The 17,685-nt window shown below is 33.2% G+C and overlaps 2 protein-coding genes and 1 long non-coding RNA gene across 4 annotated transcripts; 2 read left to right on the top strand and 1 right to left on the bottom strand.

The window, feature by feature from the left end:
- Positions 1-2,168: 2,168 nt before the first annotated feature.
- LOC125606290 (ascorbate transporter, chloroplastic-like) lies at positions 2,169-3,228 on the top strand. Its single transcript, XM_048775334.1, has 5 exons — positions 2,169-2,273; positions 2,472-2,576; positions 2,736-2,816; positions 2,965-3,049; positions 3,221-3,228. Exons 1-5 carry the CDS (start codon positions 2,169-2,171, stop codon positions 3,226-3,228), a joined length of 384 nt encoding a protein of 127 aa, XP_048631291.1.
- A 1,668-nt stretch (positions 3,229-4,896) lies between these two features.
- LOC106435771 (cytochrome P450 86A2-like) lies at positions 4,897-7,271 on the bottom strand. The gene is made up of 2 exons (XM_013876702.3): positions 6,530-7,271; positions 4,897-6,358 (listed from the first exon to the last, which is right to left on the bottom strand). The coding sequence occupies exons 1-2, from the start codon at positions 6,949-6,951 to the stop codon at positions 5,113-5,115; spliced, it is 1,668 nt and encodes a 555-aa protein (XP_013732156.2). The 5' UTR covers positions 6,952-7,271; the 3' UTR covers positions 4,897-5,112.
- A 6,807-nt stretch (positions 7,272-14,078) lies between these two features.
- LOC106435775 lies at positions 14,079-15,784 on the top strand. 2 transcript variants are annotated; one of them, XR_007337706.1, is made up of 4 exons: positions 14,079-14,344; positions 14,416-14,562; positions 14,910-15,005; positions 15,296-15,784. It is a non-coding gene; the product is annotated as an uncharacterized LOC106435775 (long non-coding RNA). The 2 variants fall into 2 exon arrangements; XR_001287030.3 differs by having other exon boundaries at positions 14,416-14,588; positions 15,296-15,642.
- The last annotated feature ends 1,901 nt before the right edge of the window (positions 15,785-17,685 follow it).

The raw sequence follows: 17,685 nt of genomic DNA, 5'->3' as shown, positions 1-17,685 counted from the left end.
GACAAAAATTTGTGATTTTTTCTTATTGTCCCCATCGATTATGTTTCCACATAGATTGCTGAGTGTTTTGGCTGTAGGAAGGGTGCGCCATGGCTGCTGCTGTTTTGACATGCATAGGGTGACTGTATAGCTGGTGTATTTTTGGTTGTTTGTAAAAAAAAATTTGTCATCTAAAGATTATATTAAAACAGTTAACATACAAACGATTGGTACATAGCTAAGTCGGTAAAGGTACACCACCTTTTCAAAGCCAACAGCCGGCAAGATAAACACTACCCCGAAGCCAAACATATATGAATTCTACTAAGCAACTAACATAACATAAGACAAGGAAGGAACTAGATTACAGAGACTTTCTGGACCAGACTAACTAATAAAAAAAGCAAAGCAAGACGGCGAGGGAAGCCATAAGCAGGAAGATACTGAAGGTCGAAATTATTATAGATGAAAGAGAATTCCAAGACAGGTTCCGTCAAGGAACCAAGAGCATCCACCACTCAAGAACAAGCTTCAACTAATTGAAGCCACGAGAAAATGAATTTCCACCCGAGCAGCCGACGTAAAAACGGTTGAAAATCAAACTACTCAAAGACCAAACGCGATTGAGTTAAAGCTCTATAGTCTTTACCAAGAAATCCGAAGAAACCCATCAGTTAGACACCAATGAACAACACAACCTTGCCGAAGCTTCACACATAATGTTACGACTTGAAACCCAAAGGTCGAGCATCAAACGTCCTTACCGAAAATAGATCTGATAAAAGAGATGATGCCAAAAAGGCCAGATTGTAAGACCCGACCCAGGCGCTAGTCTGAACCGGAATCAAACAGCTCGAGCAGATAGGCGATCCAGTTCTGGTCGGTTATATTTTAGGTCCTTATCCTGTTTAAAAGTAATATTCAAGTGAGGTTCTCAACCAAAGATTCTTTAACTACTCAATCAATACACGGAAGAAAAGAAAGCCATATGGCCGCATTTTATTAATCATAATGGATTTGATACATTGTAGTTTAAATATAATAATGTTGATCATATACAATACTAAACCCAAATGACTAGGATGTCTTGCGTTAACCCGAACCATCTTTAGAACCTGCCACATTAAATGAGGCATAGGCAACTATACAATTTCTTAGTGAGGCGAATGATTCCGTCTACAAGGTTAGTCCCAAAAACCTAATCCTAACATGATAATGATCCTTAAGACTTTTACTCAACAATGACTTCCTGACCTAATCGACCCATGCGATACTCGGCCTCATGATCTGTTCGCTAGTATTTCCTTGTAGATACTTGAAGGAGAATATTGGGATGAAATTCATGACTGTGACCATGCTCACTAGTGCCGCCTCGGATGGTGTGTTAGCAGTGCAAATGCACAGGGATCCACATCATTGGTTTAATTTTTTTTACTAATTTAAGGTCCTCTATTTTGAAATTCTTAAAAATTAAGGATCCAATTTTTAAATTAGCTCACCATTGTTAGAAAAAAAAATATGCATAGGGCCCATTATTTTTTAAAGCCGGGGCTTGGTGCTCACACCTATTAGTGTATTTTACGTTTGGGAACATCTTAAGCAGCTTCAGGCCAATACAATATCTAGATTTATAAGCAGCTCTCAGTCCAGTTATGACATTAGCCAAGATTCTAATATCTAGAAAAGCTCGAACATAATGCTTGTTTAAACACTTCTTTTGTTTCCTCTGAGGCATATAGCTCTCCCAATGATGACCCTCAGCTAAATGAAGAAGAAAAGAAGGTCATACTCGGATGTAGCAAACTACATGAACTTGTTACAATTATCCCATGCAAGTTGACACTCTCTAGATTAAACCCCCTGTACGGGCTCTCATAATATCCCACTTCTGCCATATTAGGAATATTCATACAATTGACATGGACAGGCCCAGCCCAGTGTAAACTACTACCTAAAGCAAAAAATATTTTAGCGCCCATCCAGATTCATACTCAAGATCCAACATGCAATAGAGCATTCTACAACTACTGGGATACATAAATATATTATACATTGTGGCGCCCATTAATATTTATCCTAGTTTGGCACCTAAAGCAGTTGCTTCCCCAGCTTTAGGTGAGGGCCCAACACTGGACATGGATGTCCACATATTACCATCGGGGCTCCAACGCGTGTTACCATGGTTTACCATGGCTATATTCGTTCATATTGGAGGTTGGATTGGTGATACTCCTATGAGCAGAGGTCTTTCTATTACTGCCGTTCGGAAAGAAAGAAGCAAGAAATACACAATTGTATTTTCTGACCATTAAATGTATTTTCATAATATCTCAAGTGCCGATTAAGGCTAAACTTACTATATGATGCTTTCAATTAACAAACAAATAAGCCTTTAGGAAACCTATATGTTCTCGGGGTCAATTATGTGTCTCAAGGCTACTCAAAAGTATACTTGTTAGTTCTTTCTGCTGATAAACTCTTCAATGTGGCAGATCATGCAATCAATGGGCTCTCTGGGTCCTACTTTATTCTTCTTGTCTCAGCTGAACCGTGTCAAAACTCCAGCAGTGGCGGTTCTCTGCATGACGTGCCGTCAGGTAAGGCATCATATGATTAAATGGATTCAGAGTGGCCATAGAGTTATGCATTTTACAGCTTGGGAGTGTTTCAAAACTGATGCCATTTTAAGACTTGCAAACCTGCAACTATAATTGGACATATCTTAAATGCAAATGTCTGATAGTTGTCTCACTTAGAACCAGTCAAAAGTGGTGTCTAGCTCTGACATAAAGACTCATGCTGTCCCCAGCAGGGCTCTGAAGCATTCTCCTAGTCGGGTCTCTACTCTAATAATCAAGACATTGCCCCCACACGCTACGCTGTGAGATAAACAGTAGTTCCTCCATTCCATTACTTTTGTTACCAAACATCTAAGGTTGAAAATGATTTGTTTGCAATAACTATGTTCAACGTGGATCCTTCCAGGGTGTACTCTTAGGACTTTTAAACACAGCAGGAGTCCTCGCTGGTGTCTTTGGCACTGCGGCTACTGGCTACATCCTCCAACGAGGTATCTATAGTATTCATAATCTGGATATACTTAGATTATGTACATATTACTTAAAGTGGAGCAGATATCGGGTTCAGCAAAATTCAAGTATTTATTTAGATCTTAATTATGTGTTGGAATAAAGATAATATTAAAATTTCTCCGTTATTTTAACGTCAATCCATACTATAGGTTCTTGAGGCGATGTGCTCAAAGTAGGGGTGGGCACTTTACCCGATATCCGAAGTGGCACCCGAACCCGATCCGAAAAACCCGAACCGAAATCTAAACCGAAGTAGCAAAATACCCGAACGGGTATTGAATAAGGAGAGATTGGATACCCGAACCCGAACGGGTAATACCCGAACCCGAATGGATATCCGAAGATAACCGAACATATGTATAATTAACCTTATATTTCTAGTTTATATCTCTCATTTTATATAAAATATTTATATTGATACTACACATACTTTAAGTTCATATGATATACATACAATTACGGAAAAAAATGATTTGCTATTCACTTAAAATGCATGTCAAATTTTTTATTTCAAAAATTAACAAAAAGATACATCCAAAATTTTTAAAAAATAACTAAATTAGTGTCTTTTTAGTTTTAAAATGTTATGTCCAAATCTATTAACCATTCAATCTATTAGAAATAAAAATTAGTTAACTGAAAGTTATATTTTTAAATACAAGAAACTTGAGAAATGAAAATTTTAATTTTTTTTCAAAATCTAAATATCCGAACCCGATCCGAAATAACCGAATCCGAACTAAAAATACCCGAACCCGACCCGAAGTACAAAAATACCCGAACGGGTTCTACACCTCTATACCGAAATACCCGAAAATCCGAAATATCCGACCCGAACCCGAACGGGTACCCGAACGCCCACCCCTAGCTCAAAGTAGCAGTTTATTTATTTGGAGCTCAAGTCTGGAACTTGTTCGCAACGGGAGAGGAAATTACTGCAGTGGACTGGTTACGTGTGAAGAAAGCATTATATATTTTTCTCTTCTTTAAATTTGTTGTGATTAGCCATGAGCAGAGCCGGTCCTAGGGATATTTGGGCTACAAGCCAAATAATTTTTTTTGGCCTGTTAAATATTAAAAATAAAAAAATTGTAAAAAATGTAGACACAAGGTCTTCAACCAATGACTTTGTCAAGCGAACTATTGCACCATCACCAAATTGGCTGAAGAAACTTTTGACAAAATGCGGCCGGTATTTTACTTAATATCTCACGGTCGGAAGCACGTGCTTTGTACGCTTCCGTTAAGGGCCGGCTCGGGCCATGGGCATTCAGTTCTTGGCTCGGTACCGGTTCGATTCCTAGGTTTAGGATCCATTAGGGTTATTTAGAAAGTTTAGTCATTTTGGTTTTTGGTTCGGTTGGGTAACAAAGTTGGGAACCGGCTTATACTTGAAATAATAGCGAATCCCATTATGTTCCAGTTCGATTCCGGTTTTTGTTTAATTTGGATAAAAAGATATAAAAAAATCAGGTTTCAAATTAAATATCATATATGTTTTTGGGTTTTCAAATAAAAATTTAGATTCGATTTGTAAATATTGTTTTTAAATTATTTGATTATTTTAAAGTTAAATATAGTTAATATTTATAAACATATAAATTATATTAAAGATATTCAGGTACCGGTTCGGTTTCGATTTTAAATTCTACATATATAGGATCTACTAGTATAATTACTAAATCCAAATCTGAACTGAACTTCGTTTTTGGGTTCAGTTTGGTTCTTCTGTTTTGGATAAATGTGCCCAGCTAGCCCTGTGATAGTCATGAGATCATAATAATGCTAAATGATTTGCTATTCTTGGTGAGAAGAACAACAGTTATAATGTAAAAAGCTTTTACAAAAGAAAACAAAAGTAACCACACCATTACCTTTGTTTTGATTATAACAAGTAACAAGTTTCATATCACACAACCAAACCAATTTCTTTGACTTTTTACCACCTCACAATCACAAAACCCCGACGAAAATGTATGTATTTAATAAATAGTATAAAGAATATCAATGATAAACCCGATAAGCTGTGACGCTACTAGGCCTACACCGCAACAGCCACAGCTGCATTAACGGAAATGCCTTCGCCAATTACGCCGTTGTATTTTTTGAGGACAATGATGTCTTTACTCTCCTTGGTTATGAGACTCTTCATGATGCCTTCCAAATCTCTCTTGTGCACGTTTACCATAAGTCCGTTCTTCATGAACAAAGTCAACGACATCTTCTGCTCCACCTTGTGTCCCGCCGCTACCGTCAGTCTGTGCCTGAGTAAAACCGCCGCAGCTATCGTTTTCATCTGGAGATACGCTAGATCCTTCCCCAGACATATCCTTGGTCCGGCGTTAAACGCCACGAATCTATACTGATCGTGGTTCACGAACTTCCCATCGTCCGGCGAGATCCACCTCTCCGGCTTGAATTCCAGGCAATCCTCTCCCCACGTCGTCTTCATCCTCCCCGCCGCGTATATCGAATACGTCACCGACGATCCCGCCGGTACGAAGGTTCCGTCCGGCAGAATATCGTCGTTCACGACGTGCTTCGAGTCCTCCGGCACCGATGGGTAAAGCCTGAGCGTCTCCGAGAGCGCCGCCTTGAGGTAAACCAATCGATCCACCTCATCGAATCCTAAGGGCTCCTCCGTCCACGACGAGACGTCGGTTCCACGTGTCTCGATCAGAACGGAGCATATCTCGCGCACGATCTTATCCTCCACCGTTGGATGTGTCGTGACGAGCCAGAAAAACCAGCTCAGTGCTACTGATGACGTGTCACGACCAGCTAGTATGAAATTAAGCGCCACGTGCCGCAGGAAACCCTCGCTGTAAGACTGACCTTTCTGATCTTTCTTCTTCATAAAACGGGAGAGGAGATCGTCGTGTCCCTGGACCCCACTCTCTTGCTGACTCAGCAGTTCTTGCTTACGTGTATTAATGACTGCATCTAAATACCCATCAATCTCTCCCAAGCTCCGGTTCAAGCTGACTTCTAAGCCGAGCCCCAGCCATTTCTTGAGCTTCCACAGGAATTCCGGCAGAATAAACCGCTGCAGAGAAGCTTCGGTGGCTCGGTCAAAAGCCGAAGCGAATCCATTCTCGGGAAGTCCTGGCGCACAGGTTCGAGTGTCCTTTCCAAACGCTAAACCGCAAATGTTGTCGAATGTGAGGCGTAGAACCAAGTCTTGGAGGTCGACCGGCTCGCATTTGATCTGAGCCGTTTCAAGAATCGGACAGAACCTGAGCTTGATTCCCCGGTTTACCCACCTACCCATGGCTTGCCTCAGCGTCCTGCAAATTATTTAGCCAGCAGTTCATATTAATATACCAAACCAAAACACCAATAAAACCGGATAATTGAATTAAAAAAAATAGTGTGCATAAATTAATTACTTCGACATTTTAAAAAAAAAAACATGCATGAATTAAGCAAATAGTGAACCGGTGCCATCAAGAATCTACCTGGTGGTAAATTCAAGAGCGGCGGTTTTGCGCTGGAAGAGCCAGGTGTCGCCGTCAGCGTTGAAGATGCCTTGGCCGAGGAAGTCATGGAAAACGGCTTGCCACGCGGGACCTTTAGGATAGTTATCGAAGCGGGTCTTGAGCATGTGTTCAATGTTCTTGGGGTCGCAAGTGACCGTCACGAGACCTTGCTTCTTGGCCAAGAAAGGCACTGCACAGATACATGTCTGATACGTACCGCCACACGCACGGAGGTTCTCAGTGATCCAGTCATGCATACGGTCACGCTGCTCGATCAGACCCGGAAGACTGCCCAGTATCGGCCAGACACGTGGACCCTTTAGCCACCGTGAGATCCGCTTGAACCATAGCCAGTAAGCTGCAGCGATCGCTACAAGCAGCATCGTATTGGATACATCCATATCTGAGGCCAAAGGGTCAACTTGATTTTCCTCTCTCTTGAAATAGTAATTGGAGGTTGTGATTGATTAATATGGAAATGAAATGGTTGTTTCTTTTTCGAGGAAAGTTAAGGAATTTGAATGGTGTTTCCGAAACTAGAGTTTGAGATTAAATCAAAGTTTAATACAAAAGGATATGGCTTTCTTGGGAAAATATATATAGAGAGAAGACGGCATTAAGAAGAAAAAACAAGTGGAGGAAAATAAAAACTGTTACTGCTAGCCATCAGAAGCAGCAACCCTCATTAATGGAGACTGTTGAGAGAGTGTATACTATATAATTGAATGGGATTTGAAAATTTGGCTAAGTTTCTATCTGTGGAAACAATTCGTTTGGAGATAAATTAAAGAATGTTCAGATTCTGAAGTCAAAGGATTTAATAAAATTATGAGAGTATATGGGAGAGGGCAAGGGGAAGAAGATAGTAGTACCATTTAGTGATAAAACCATTAAATGACTCAGTTATTTATCTCATTTATATTACCATATATTATATGTGTAATAATTTATAACTATAGTATAATATTATAGATTGTGTGCTAGATTAAATGAGTTTAGTTGAGAACCGAAGGCACAGAAAAGGATGGAAAGAATAAGAAGAATCTTTTTTTCACATTTAATAAGGGTAAGAACTAAGAAGAGATCAACAAAAGTATAGTTAGGTAATGACATTAGGGTTTGCATGATATAACTAATGTATATGGTTTACGTCATGTACCAATAGCACATTTTAGGTCTGACTTTATAAGTGATCGTAAACCAACGATCACGTTTTGTTGAAAGCTAATGATTTGGTACCCCTTAATTAATTTATTTCGTTAAGGCTATAAACTTGTAATAGAAAAAAGAAGACGTGATTTTCAATTTTCTCGCTTGGTTTATCAGCTTTCTTTTATTTTCGGGGATTTGGTAAGCAGCTCGTGACTCTTTTATCTAATTTGCTTCTTTTTCTTTGATTCAATGGTGAGGAAATTGTTAGAGTAAATTGATTAACCCCACAAGAAATATATACATTTTCTTGTGTATTTGGTTGAGACCTTTTTGGCCTACCCGACTACATTTATCAATTCACTAGGTTTTCTTTTTTACTTTTTTTTCATTTGTTGGATTTTGTTCCACTCAAGTCTCCTCGCCCGAGCCATAAACGGCGTGGTAAGTGTTACCACCCAGAGCTAAATCAAAGAAACACAACGATTACATAACTTAATATAAAACACGGTACAAAAAGAGCACTAAGAACTTTTGAAGAATATAACGGTGTGGTCGTTAGACATCAACAGCCTTAAAATAGAAATCCTTCGAGGTTTTTGAAGCGGCCGAAGCGGGAAATGACAGTCCAGGTGCTCGGGAAAGAGCTAACCATAGCAGTCTAAGACCGAGATGAAAGGATGAATTAAGACGATATTTTTTAAATACGTAATTGTCTTGTAGAAATTCACAAATTAAAAAAATGTTGTAATATACTCTTTTCCATAACTTCTCATACCAGACCAACCCACGGTTCATGCTAAATCATGAAGAAAACTAGAAAGCACTGTGTGATGAGCATGCGTCTCTTGCTCGGTCCCCTTTGGCTACTATACACAACATAAGCATCCTAGCTTTGTTAGAGTGGTCTCAGTTGGAGATGGGATTTCACAAGTTTATGGATTGAACGAGATTCAAGCTGGGGAAATGGTTCTTTTTGCCAACAACCTTAGTCAATTCCCTTTTTGGGCGGTACCGATCTACTAATTCTTTGATTCCAGTTAGACTATGTGCAATGGAGATGTTGAATCCATGATTCAATAGTTGAATGATCACAATGGAAGTGTTGAATATGGATGTTAAGATGATGTGGATTCATTTGTGTTGAAAGTATTCAACATGTTGGAAAAAGATTATGGTGGGACACCCACCACATATTGTATTTCTTAGTTCTTGTTGAGTCTTTTTGCATATTTTTTCTCCTTTATTATTTGTGACTATTTATTTTATAGATACAAAAACTTTATATTTGTAAACTTGTTTCATGTAATTTGGATACTGAAAAAAAAAACTGTATTTAATGAATATTTTTTATTAGATTATTAGGTGGAAAAAGAGAAAATGACGTGGAATATTGAATAGCAAAAAATAGGGTGTTGAAACACAAAACCATTGTTCATAATCTTATTAAGAAATATATTGAACTAAGAAATATATTCTAGAAGCTAAAAATGGTATTACATGAAATATATTCATAATCTTCAGCTATTATTCGTTCTTACATGGATCTGGAGACATGGATTCATCATTCTTTTTCTTTTTTTGCTTAAAGATTCTTCATTCATTTCTTAAGATTGTTTTTTGTTCTCAGACTTCTAAACTCTGGTACTCTACACTGCAATAACTACTTTTTTTTTTTGTTGCTAAATGCAATAACTACATTTGATTATTTTTCTCCATATATTGCAGCACATTGACTTTGTAAACTGCGAACAAATGATCAAGTGTGTGTGTGTGTGTAAGTATAACAGAACGGAACAACTTGAGAGATGTCAGACAACGAGTAGATGGCCTGCCAACTTCAATATGCAAAATGCATTTATCACTCAGCGTTGACTCTCTCTATTTTTCTTTCTCAGTGAGATAACTATGCCAATAATTATTTTATGGAGTACATTATATACAGATGCCAATAACTCAAATGAAGAAATGAGTGATGCATTTAATTTTCGGTGCTAATTGCCTCCCAACATGATTTTTCGAAAGCATTTACTATTGCAGTTGACTTATTTTCTTATGACAAGGTTACAAACCCGGAATGGAAAATAGCTGAAGAAATAATATATTACAAAAAAGTCTAAGTCAACGAACGAAAAAGTTTTTTTTTTTTTTTTTTAACTAACGAATGAAAAAGTTACTCTACTAGAATAATACTCCGTAGGTAGATCGATATAAATTTCTCAAATCGTTGAATTAGTTTTATAATATTTTTTGTTTACGATAGTTGTTGTTTCAAAATATAATTTTCATATTTAGATGTAAATATTACTTTTATTAAGTGCAACTAATTATATTAGATATGTTTATTTTATAGCTGGTTGAATTATTTTAAATTTATAGAAAAAATGATTGCTATCTACCTGAAATATTAACCACTACATGGTTAGCCACAGTGGAAGATCTAGAAATGCTTTCAGTCGAGGACACAATACAAAAAACAAAACAAAAAAAATTATGAAATGAGGGCACTTATTTAGTTTATTCATTGATCTAAGAACAATTAAACAAGTTAGCATATGTGCGTAAACAAAAAAATAAAAAAGAGTAGGGAGCATGTGCCCCACTATCAGTAAGGGTATATCTCCCTGGCTAGTCATGTAGATTAAATTAATGTATATATCTAAGTACACAAAGTGGTAACATTTTTTAATTTAGTGATGTTATGTAATAAACATCAAAAATTCAATATCATCAATCCAAAAAGTGACTTGGACGTTTGAGATGTTAACTCCGTTTAGTTCTCTTATTCATCAATTAAAATCTGACCCATCATATTATAATTTAAATAATTTTTTCTTTTATCGTGATGAGTCAAATTTTTGTTAAATTTTGGTCGGATGAGTCAGATTTTAATTGATCAACTGGAGAGCTAAACTTAGTTAATGTCTCTGAATATATATCAGTTTTTGGATTAATAAAATTAAGTTCATGATGTAGACTACATAATATCATTAAATTGAAGGATGTTGTCATGCATAACATATACTTTGTATAATTAAATAAAATAATCCGGTTTGTATGGCTAACAATATGGTGGTCACTGGTCAGTATTTCATGTAGTCAATAATTATTTATCCTAATTTTTACCTTTAATTATATTTCCTAAATATATTATATTTATGTTCTTAGCCATAACATTTTATTTTGTGACATGGATATAAAATTATTTCGAGGCAAATAATATTTTTTTCATTCAGATGTCAACTATTAAAATACAAACGTACGCAATTTTGGTTAAAACTGAGGTCATATCATGTTGTTTCGGAAGTAGAGGCACTAGTCTCTTATCCTTACGTTCGGAAGTAGAGACGCTTATCTGGACAATAGAATGTATGAGGAATTTACGACAGTTTAGGGTCACATTTGCAACAGATTGTTCTCAATTGGTGAAAATGGTTTTGGAACCAAAAAAATAGACATTGTTTGCAAGTTATTTAGAATATATCAAGATTCTGAGAAGAAGCTTCCACTCCTCTGAGCTCATTCATATACTAAGAACGATGAATTCAAAGGTGGACAGTCTTGCACGCAGTGCTAAGAAATAAACGTCTTTTGTCGTTCATATAAATGCAAAGTTACTAGTATTATATATAGAGTTTTAGTGAGTCTATTTATGTTGATGACAAAAAAATCATGTTGTTTCATCTATATAATTCATGATTTTGTACTTTTATAAAAAGTGTACTCTTCACATTTCAATGTATATGTTGACTGACTAATTTTATAAGAACTAAGAAATTTTTTAAATTTTAAATTTTATTTTAATTTTGTTCAATAATATTTATTATTTAAAGAAATTTATTTGATGTCCCATTTAAATCTATTACTAGTGCGACTGTAATGGAAAAATAGACACATAACGCCAATATAACTTTTGTGAGGACATAACTCAATTGTTTGATAAAATACCATTGTAAAGATTTTGTGTATATAAATTTTTTCGATAAATTGTTTAAGCTACCACATTCTTAAAATCATTTTTCATGTTCATATTTATCTTTAATTTTAAAGAGATAAATATACACTTATATCTCTAGCAGTACAAGGGAACATGTATTTTCTGACTACAAAATCAGTAGCTAATCAGTTGTAAACTTACGTTTTGCGGCTGATTTGCAACTGATGCACGCAGTCACAAATCATAATGTCGCAGAAATTATCATTCGTAAATCAGTCGCAATTTTGTGAATATTTACTCTATAACAAAAATTTTCATCTCAGCCATTAGTTTCATTTTAATCTAAGGGTCAAAATTTTTTTGGTTATAGAGTAAGTAGTCGCAAATCAGTCGCTAACTAGCGACTGATTTGAAACCACTAGTGCTGACCACAGTGGATAGTCGCAATACAGTCGGTAATTTTAGCGACTGTTTTGCAACTGATTCATTTAGTCGTAAAACAATCGCTACATAATAGCAATTCAATCTTAATATTTTGCGACTGCATAATATGGAAGATGCAGTTGGTAATTTGATATTTTCTTATAGTGAAGGATTAATTAATCTAGATTTAAGGTTCAAATTTAGGGGTGCGGTTTTGGAGGGTAGTGTTTAAAACTTTTAAAAATAAATAAATAAATATTTAAAATAAAATTTTAAAAATAATTTAAAAATCATTTTCGAATTTCAATATAATTTTTGAAAAAACATTTTGAAGAAAAAATAATTATAAAAAATTATAAAAAGTTCAAATTAAAAAACTTATATCTGAAACTATTAATGTTTTTCTTTTCTATTATTTATTTTAATAAATATTTGTATTTTATCTATAAATCAAGGTAGAAAAGTCTTTTCTTTCTTTAATGAAACCTCATACTTTAGGTATTTATGAAAAGTGTCAATCTAATGAGAGTAAACATGAATAATGGTAAAAAAAATGGCATAAAAGCAGAATTCCCCCAATTGTTTTTGATACATAACTTGATTATTTAATGAACCGATGAATTTAAATAAACTTTAAATGTTTAACTATTAACAAAAATTTGATTTGATTAGTATTGCTATATTTTGGTATTTGTTAATGAACACTTGCAATTAATTTTGATTATATATATACAAAATATGATATATAAGTTGATGTAAAAAATATTTGTAGTTATATTCCATTTATTTTATTAATTATATATATATTTTAATTTTGATATATGATTTATCAGTTACTAATATATTTCAAATTTTTTGCTAAAAACAAATTTGTATAGAAAATTTACTTTAACGATGGTATAAGAGTTTTTATTCATTACCATATTTAGAAAAAAAATTGCCAAGAAATAGAAATCCTTATAAAAGAAAATATATATGTCACAATGCTATGTCATCTATATTTTTAAAACTGAAGTACATTTGGGATTTGTTTGGAAATATAGATATCATTATAAACAAAAATTGTTTGAAAACATGGATAGCAAATATAAAAAAAAAGTATAGTGTCATTTTATTAATTTAATTAATTATATTAACTTAACAGTACATAACATCATTAATTATATTTATCTTAAAACTACATTTTATATTACCATAAAAGTAATAATGCAGATTTTTATTTATTAGTTAATCAACATTAACTTTGTGCAGATTATAGAAATAAAAAATGTAAAATAACCGGGGTTTTTCATATGGTTAATATTTCGGTTTAATCTGTTTTACTAAAACTTTTTCTTTATCTTAGTTTCAATCGGTGAAAATTTTGTAGTCAAACACAAAATTCAAAGGCATAGTTTATGTGAACAAAATAATAACTTAAATCAAAATAATTAAAATGTATTACATTTATTGTCATTTAATGTTTCATCCATATAACTATTTTACTAAATAAAAAATAGTCAAACATATAGAAATATTTTTTTTTATTTACAGAATCAGTTAGGTATAAACATTCGGGTATTCATTGAAGTAGAAGTTTTTTTTGGATCAATTTTTTTGGGGCCTTTAAATTAGTGGGGTTTGAGTTGGGTCCTTCCGGATCTGAATGATTTTGATTCTGATGTGTAAAAACATAAAAATATCTAAATAACCGATGTATCTGAAATGGACTCGGATATTTGTACCAAAAATAATCTTATTACCCGATTCAGTCCAGGTATTTTGAATACAATTAATTTTAAGGCGACACATCTGTCTATATATATATATAAAATTGTCTGCCTCTCTCCTAGGCCCTCCAGCTGGAAATTCGCTCATTGAGAGGCCGACACGTGTCCTCTATACCTAAAACTCATCGTTTCGTTAATCTTTAATATGGGCTGCTGCGTTTCAGATATGCATTACTTATGGTTTAAAAGGCCATTTGTTCACAATATAGCCCAAATACAGAGAGACCACCCACTAAATTTTTAGGTTTACGTGTTCTTTTTCCACAGTTACGTGAAGAGTCTTCTTCTTTGATCTTCTATACATCTATGGAGTTTCAGTGTCTTCAATACACATGAAGAATGGCTTTGTGAATCTTCGATCTGGCGTTCTGTCTTCTATTCAAATAAAGGGTAACGTTTCTCCTAATTGATTTATCCTCTTTATCATGCTCCTTAAATCCATCACCCTTCTTCGAGCACGATCTGTTATTGAAGCCACATTATTCATCCAAGGCGGTGTCTCCACTCCTATAAAAGGTAAGCCTTTCTTTCCTTGAACAAAATCATCCGAACTAGCTAACTCATGGATTCTCTTTTTCGATTTGAAGTCCGGTCAATGCTCCTCCACCTTTCAAGTGCGGTTGCTAGGTTCTGGGAGGCCAAGAACAACAAGCTTGGGCTGATGGGCGTGGATATGCTCTTTTTGGATTTAAAGGATTTCTTTAAAAACCCATGTTCACAGTTCTTGAATTCATGTTCGTAGTTAAGTTAAACTATTCTGGTATGTAATCTCAATATTATTAGGTTCTGAATTTAGATATTTGTTAGGTGAGTTTGTTCGTAAACTCCTGTTAATAATGTTATTAAATATTGTTTAGGATTCCTCGCCCTCTTTCTTTGAATATTGTTCTTAGATTTATGGATTGTATGTTATTTATGAATTCTTAGGTGTAGTCTTACTCTGAAAAGTTTGTTTTGTTTTATTTCTTCAATGGAAGCATGCACCTTTTGTTAAAACGGATTACTTAAACATTCTAGCAATTAAAAGATCAATCTATTACCAAGACGAGTCAAATTTTAAATAGTGATTCCACCTTTGCAGGCCTTGAAAGACAGCCAAGAAGATTTCAAGAAAATCATCAGAGCGATCAGTGTTTGAAGCAAAATAAAGAAACAGCTAAGTAATCTATCCACACAGGTATCTAACATTATCAAACTTGCTACTCACTTTATAGTCACAATCCAGAAACATCAGTATCTGATCAAGCTATTGAATCTGTTTGTTAGTTAAACATCTGAAAGCTTAAGGTGTGTGATGAAATTCTAAAACCTTGCAAAGTTAAAAATACATATAATGGAACTGACGTTTGAATTTGAACTGTTTTTTTTTTTTGTGCTACTGTTAATATCATTAAATTGAAGCAAGATTTACGTCAAGATAATCTAATTTTAGTGTCTACCTAAAGAGCTTTCTATGCTTTCTTGCAGAGATAGTGTTCTTAATCTCCCAATCAATAGTGTGGAAAATAGTTGTAGTGGTAAATGAGGTGTTGTTGTGAAGAACACTGTTACTCTGTTTCCAAATATGAAACACGACAGGCCTGAGTTACCATTTTCCGAGGAAGGAGCCGGTGCTTCCATCCCATAGTAGCTGCAAAAGCAGAAATAGTATTAACATTGTAGTTGTTGGCTTGATTACTTCTGATCCATGCTAGCAGTTCTGACCAATTCATAAACATTTCCAATGTTCCGCTTATACGTAAGAAAACCAGACTCCATATATCTGAGCTATAGTCACAGCTGAGAAGAAGATGATCCCGAGAACAGAGGCAGCTTGATGTGAAAATGGTTCATTCGTTAAGTGAGAGGTGCTCTTTTTTTTTTTTGTCACAGAAGTGAGAGGTGCTCTAAGTTGTTTTGTTTTGTATTGATACATTTTTTTTAAATTAATACAACCCTTCATTTTTGTTGACCAAACATGTGAAATGCAAAGATATTCAAATCAATTGAATACAATAAGTCAATAAGACTAACATTTATTAACGTTTTCATAAATAAAAATAAGAATATTATGTGCGTATCGGAAAGCAATATAACACAATTAATCAATGAGATACAATCTTATAAACAACAAAAGCATATACACCGTTACAACACACAAATAAATACGACACGTAACAAATGATTCGATGGTATTAAACTCCAACCCCATCACTACCATCGAATAGTCATATAATCATTAAAAAAATAATACGTTTAACATCATATATATATATATAAGTTATTAGTTCTAAGTATAATCAGAATATTAATAAATAAAAACAAATTATTTAGACGTGAATATAAAATAAATAATTTATTTTATGAGGTCAGTGTCAAAAGTAGTTTAAAAAAAATAAATCAGTATTGTTGTGTAGAAAAATTAATTGGTATCGTATATAACTAACTTATAAAAACAATAATAAAATAAATAGTGAAAATTATTAGGAAATTGCCACAAATAGCACATTCATATTACCACTTTTCATGTTTACACTAGCCACTTTTATCTTCACTTTTAATGAAGGTTAAAAGATAATTATATTCTTAAGGTTAACTAATCTAGACTTAAAGTTTAGAGTTGAGGGGTGAGGTAGGGTTTTTGAAATGTGAAATTTAGGATTCTAATAAATATAAAAATAAATACTTAAAAATATATAAAAAATTTTAAAAATAGTTTCAAAGATGATTTTCGTTTTTCAAAAACAAATTTGAAAAAATAAAAAAAATTCAAAAAAAAAATTTAAAAGAAAAATTATAAAAAGTTCGAATTTGAAAAAGTATAATTCGAAAGCATAACTTTTTTTATTATTTTTATTATTTCCTTTTTTTTTAATTATTATTATTATTATTATTTTATTTAAATAATGATTTTTTATATATATAATAACAAAGGCATAAAAAATTTTTTGCCACTTAATGAATAAGATATTTTTGAAAATGTGTCTTTGGTGGTGGTAAAAATGAAAAATGATGCCATAAAAGTGGTAAACATGTAATTTCCCCCAATTATTATACAAAATAATGAAAAATTAATGTTACATATAATAGATAATAAATTGTGAACACAAAATGTAAGGTTATTGTATTTAACTAAACGTGAATTTTTTATAAAAAAATCCTAAAATAAAATCTCAACCATAATTTTAAAAATTATATGAAAGTAAACGTATAATAACCCGATAACAAACAAAATAACAAAAATGAAACTATTTAATTTATGAAAAAATGTCATAAATAACACATTCATAGTACCACTTTTCATGTTTACACTACCCATTTTTACCTTTACTTCTTTAATGAAGGATAAAAGACAATTATACCTTTAGGGTTAACTAATCTAGACTTAAGATTAGAGTTAAGGGGTGAGATAGGGTTTTTGGAATGTGAAATTTAGGATTCTAATAAATATATAAAAAAAACTTAAAAATATAAAAAAAATTAAAAAATAGTTTCAAACATAATTTTTGATTTTCAAAAAGACATTTGAAAAAAATATTCAAAAAAAAATTTATAAAAAAGTTTGAATTTGAAAAATATAATTCGAAAACATAATTTTTTTTAAATAATGATTTATTATATATATAGATAACAAAGATATAAGAGTCTTTTGTCACTTAATGAAGAAGATACTTTTGAAAATGTCTCTTTAGTGCGATGGTAAAGATGAAAAATTGTAGTTTGAAAATAGTAAACATAAAATTTTCCTTAATTTATATTCAAATAAACTGATTAAAATATATATACCAACAAAAAAAATAGAACATAATTCATTAATAATCACAACAATCATCTTGCTAAACTTTAGGTTAACCCAATGACCTAACTTTGAAATCTTA

This window comes from Brassica napus, unplaced genomic scaffold (assembly GCF_020379485.1).
Source record: "Brassica napus cultivar Da-Ae unplaced genomic scaffold, Da-Ae ScsIHWf_834;HRSCAF=1189, whole genome shotgun sequence".
Taxonomy (NCBI): domain Eukaryota; kingdom Viridiplantae; phylum Streptophyta; class Magnoliopsida; order Brassicales; family Brassicaceae; genus Brassica; species Brassica napus.
Note: the sequence above shows the minus strand (reverse complement) of the source record. Positions and strands in the feature narration are given on the sequence as shown.

Excerpts from the sequence above, each read along its gene's own strand:
- LOC125606290 (XM_048775334.1), top strand. The coding sequence starts at position 2,169 with ATGGCTATATTCGTTCATATTGGAGGTTGGATTGGTGATACTCCTATG. Across the intron at positions 2,577-2,735 it reads TCTGCATGACGTGCCGTCAG|AACCAGTCAAAAGTGGTGTC; the intron begins GTAAGGCATCAT and ends TGTCTCACTTAG. Across the intron at positions 2,817-2,964 it reads TGAAGCATTCTCCTAGTCGG|GGTGTACTCTTAGGACTTTT; the intron begins GTCTCTACTCTA and ends GGATCCTTCCAG.
- LOC106435771 (XM_013876702.3), bottom strand. The coding sequence starts at position 6,951 with ATGGATGTATCCAATACGATGCTGCTTGTAGCGATCGCTGCAGCTTAC. Across the intron at positions 6,359-6,529 it reads GCTCTTGAATTTACCACCAG|GACGCTGAGGCAAGCCATGG; the intron begins GTAGATTCTTGA and ends AATAATTTGCAG.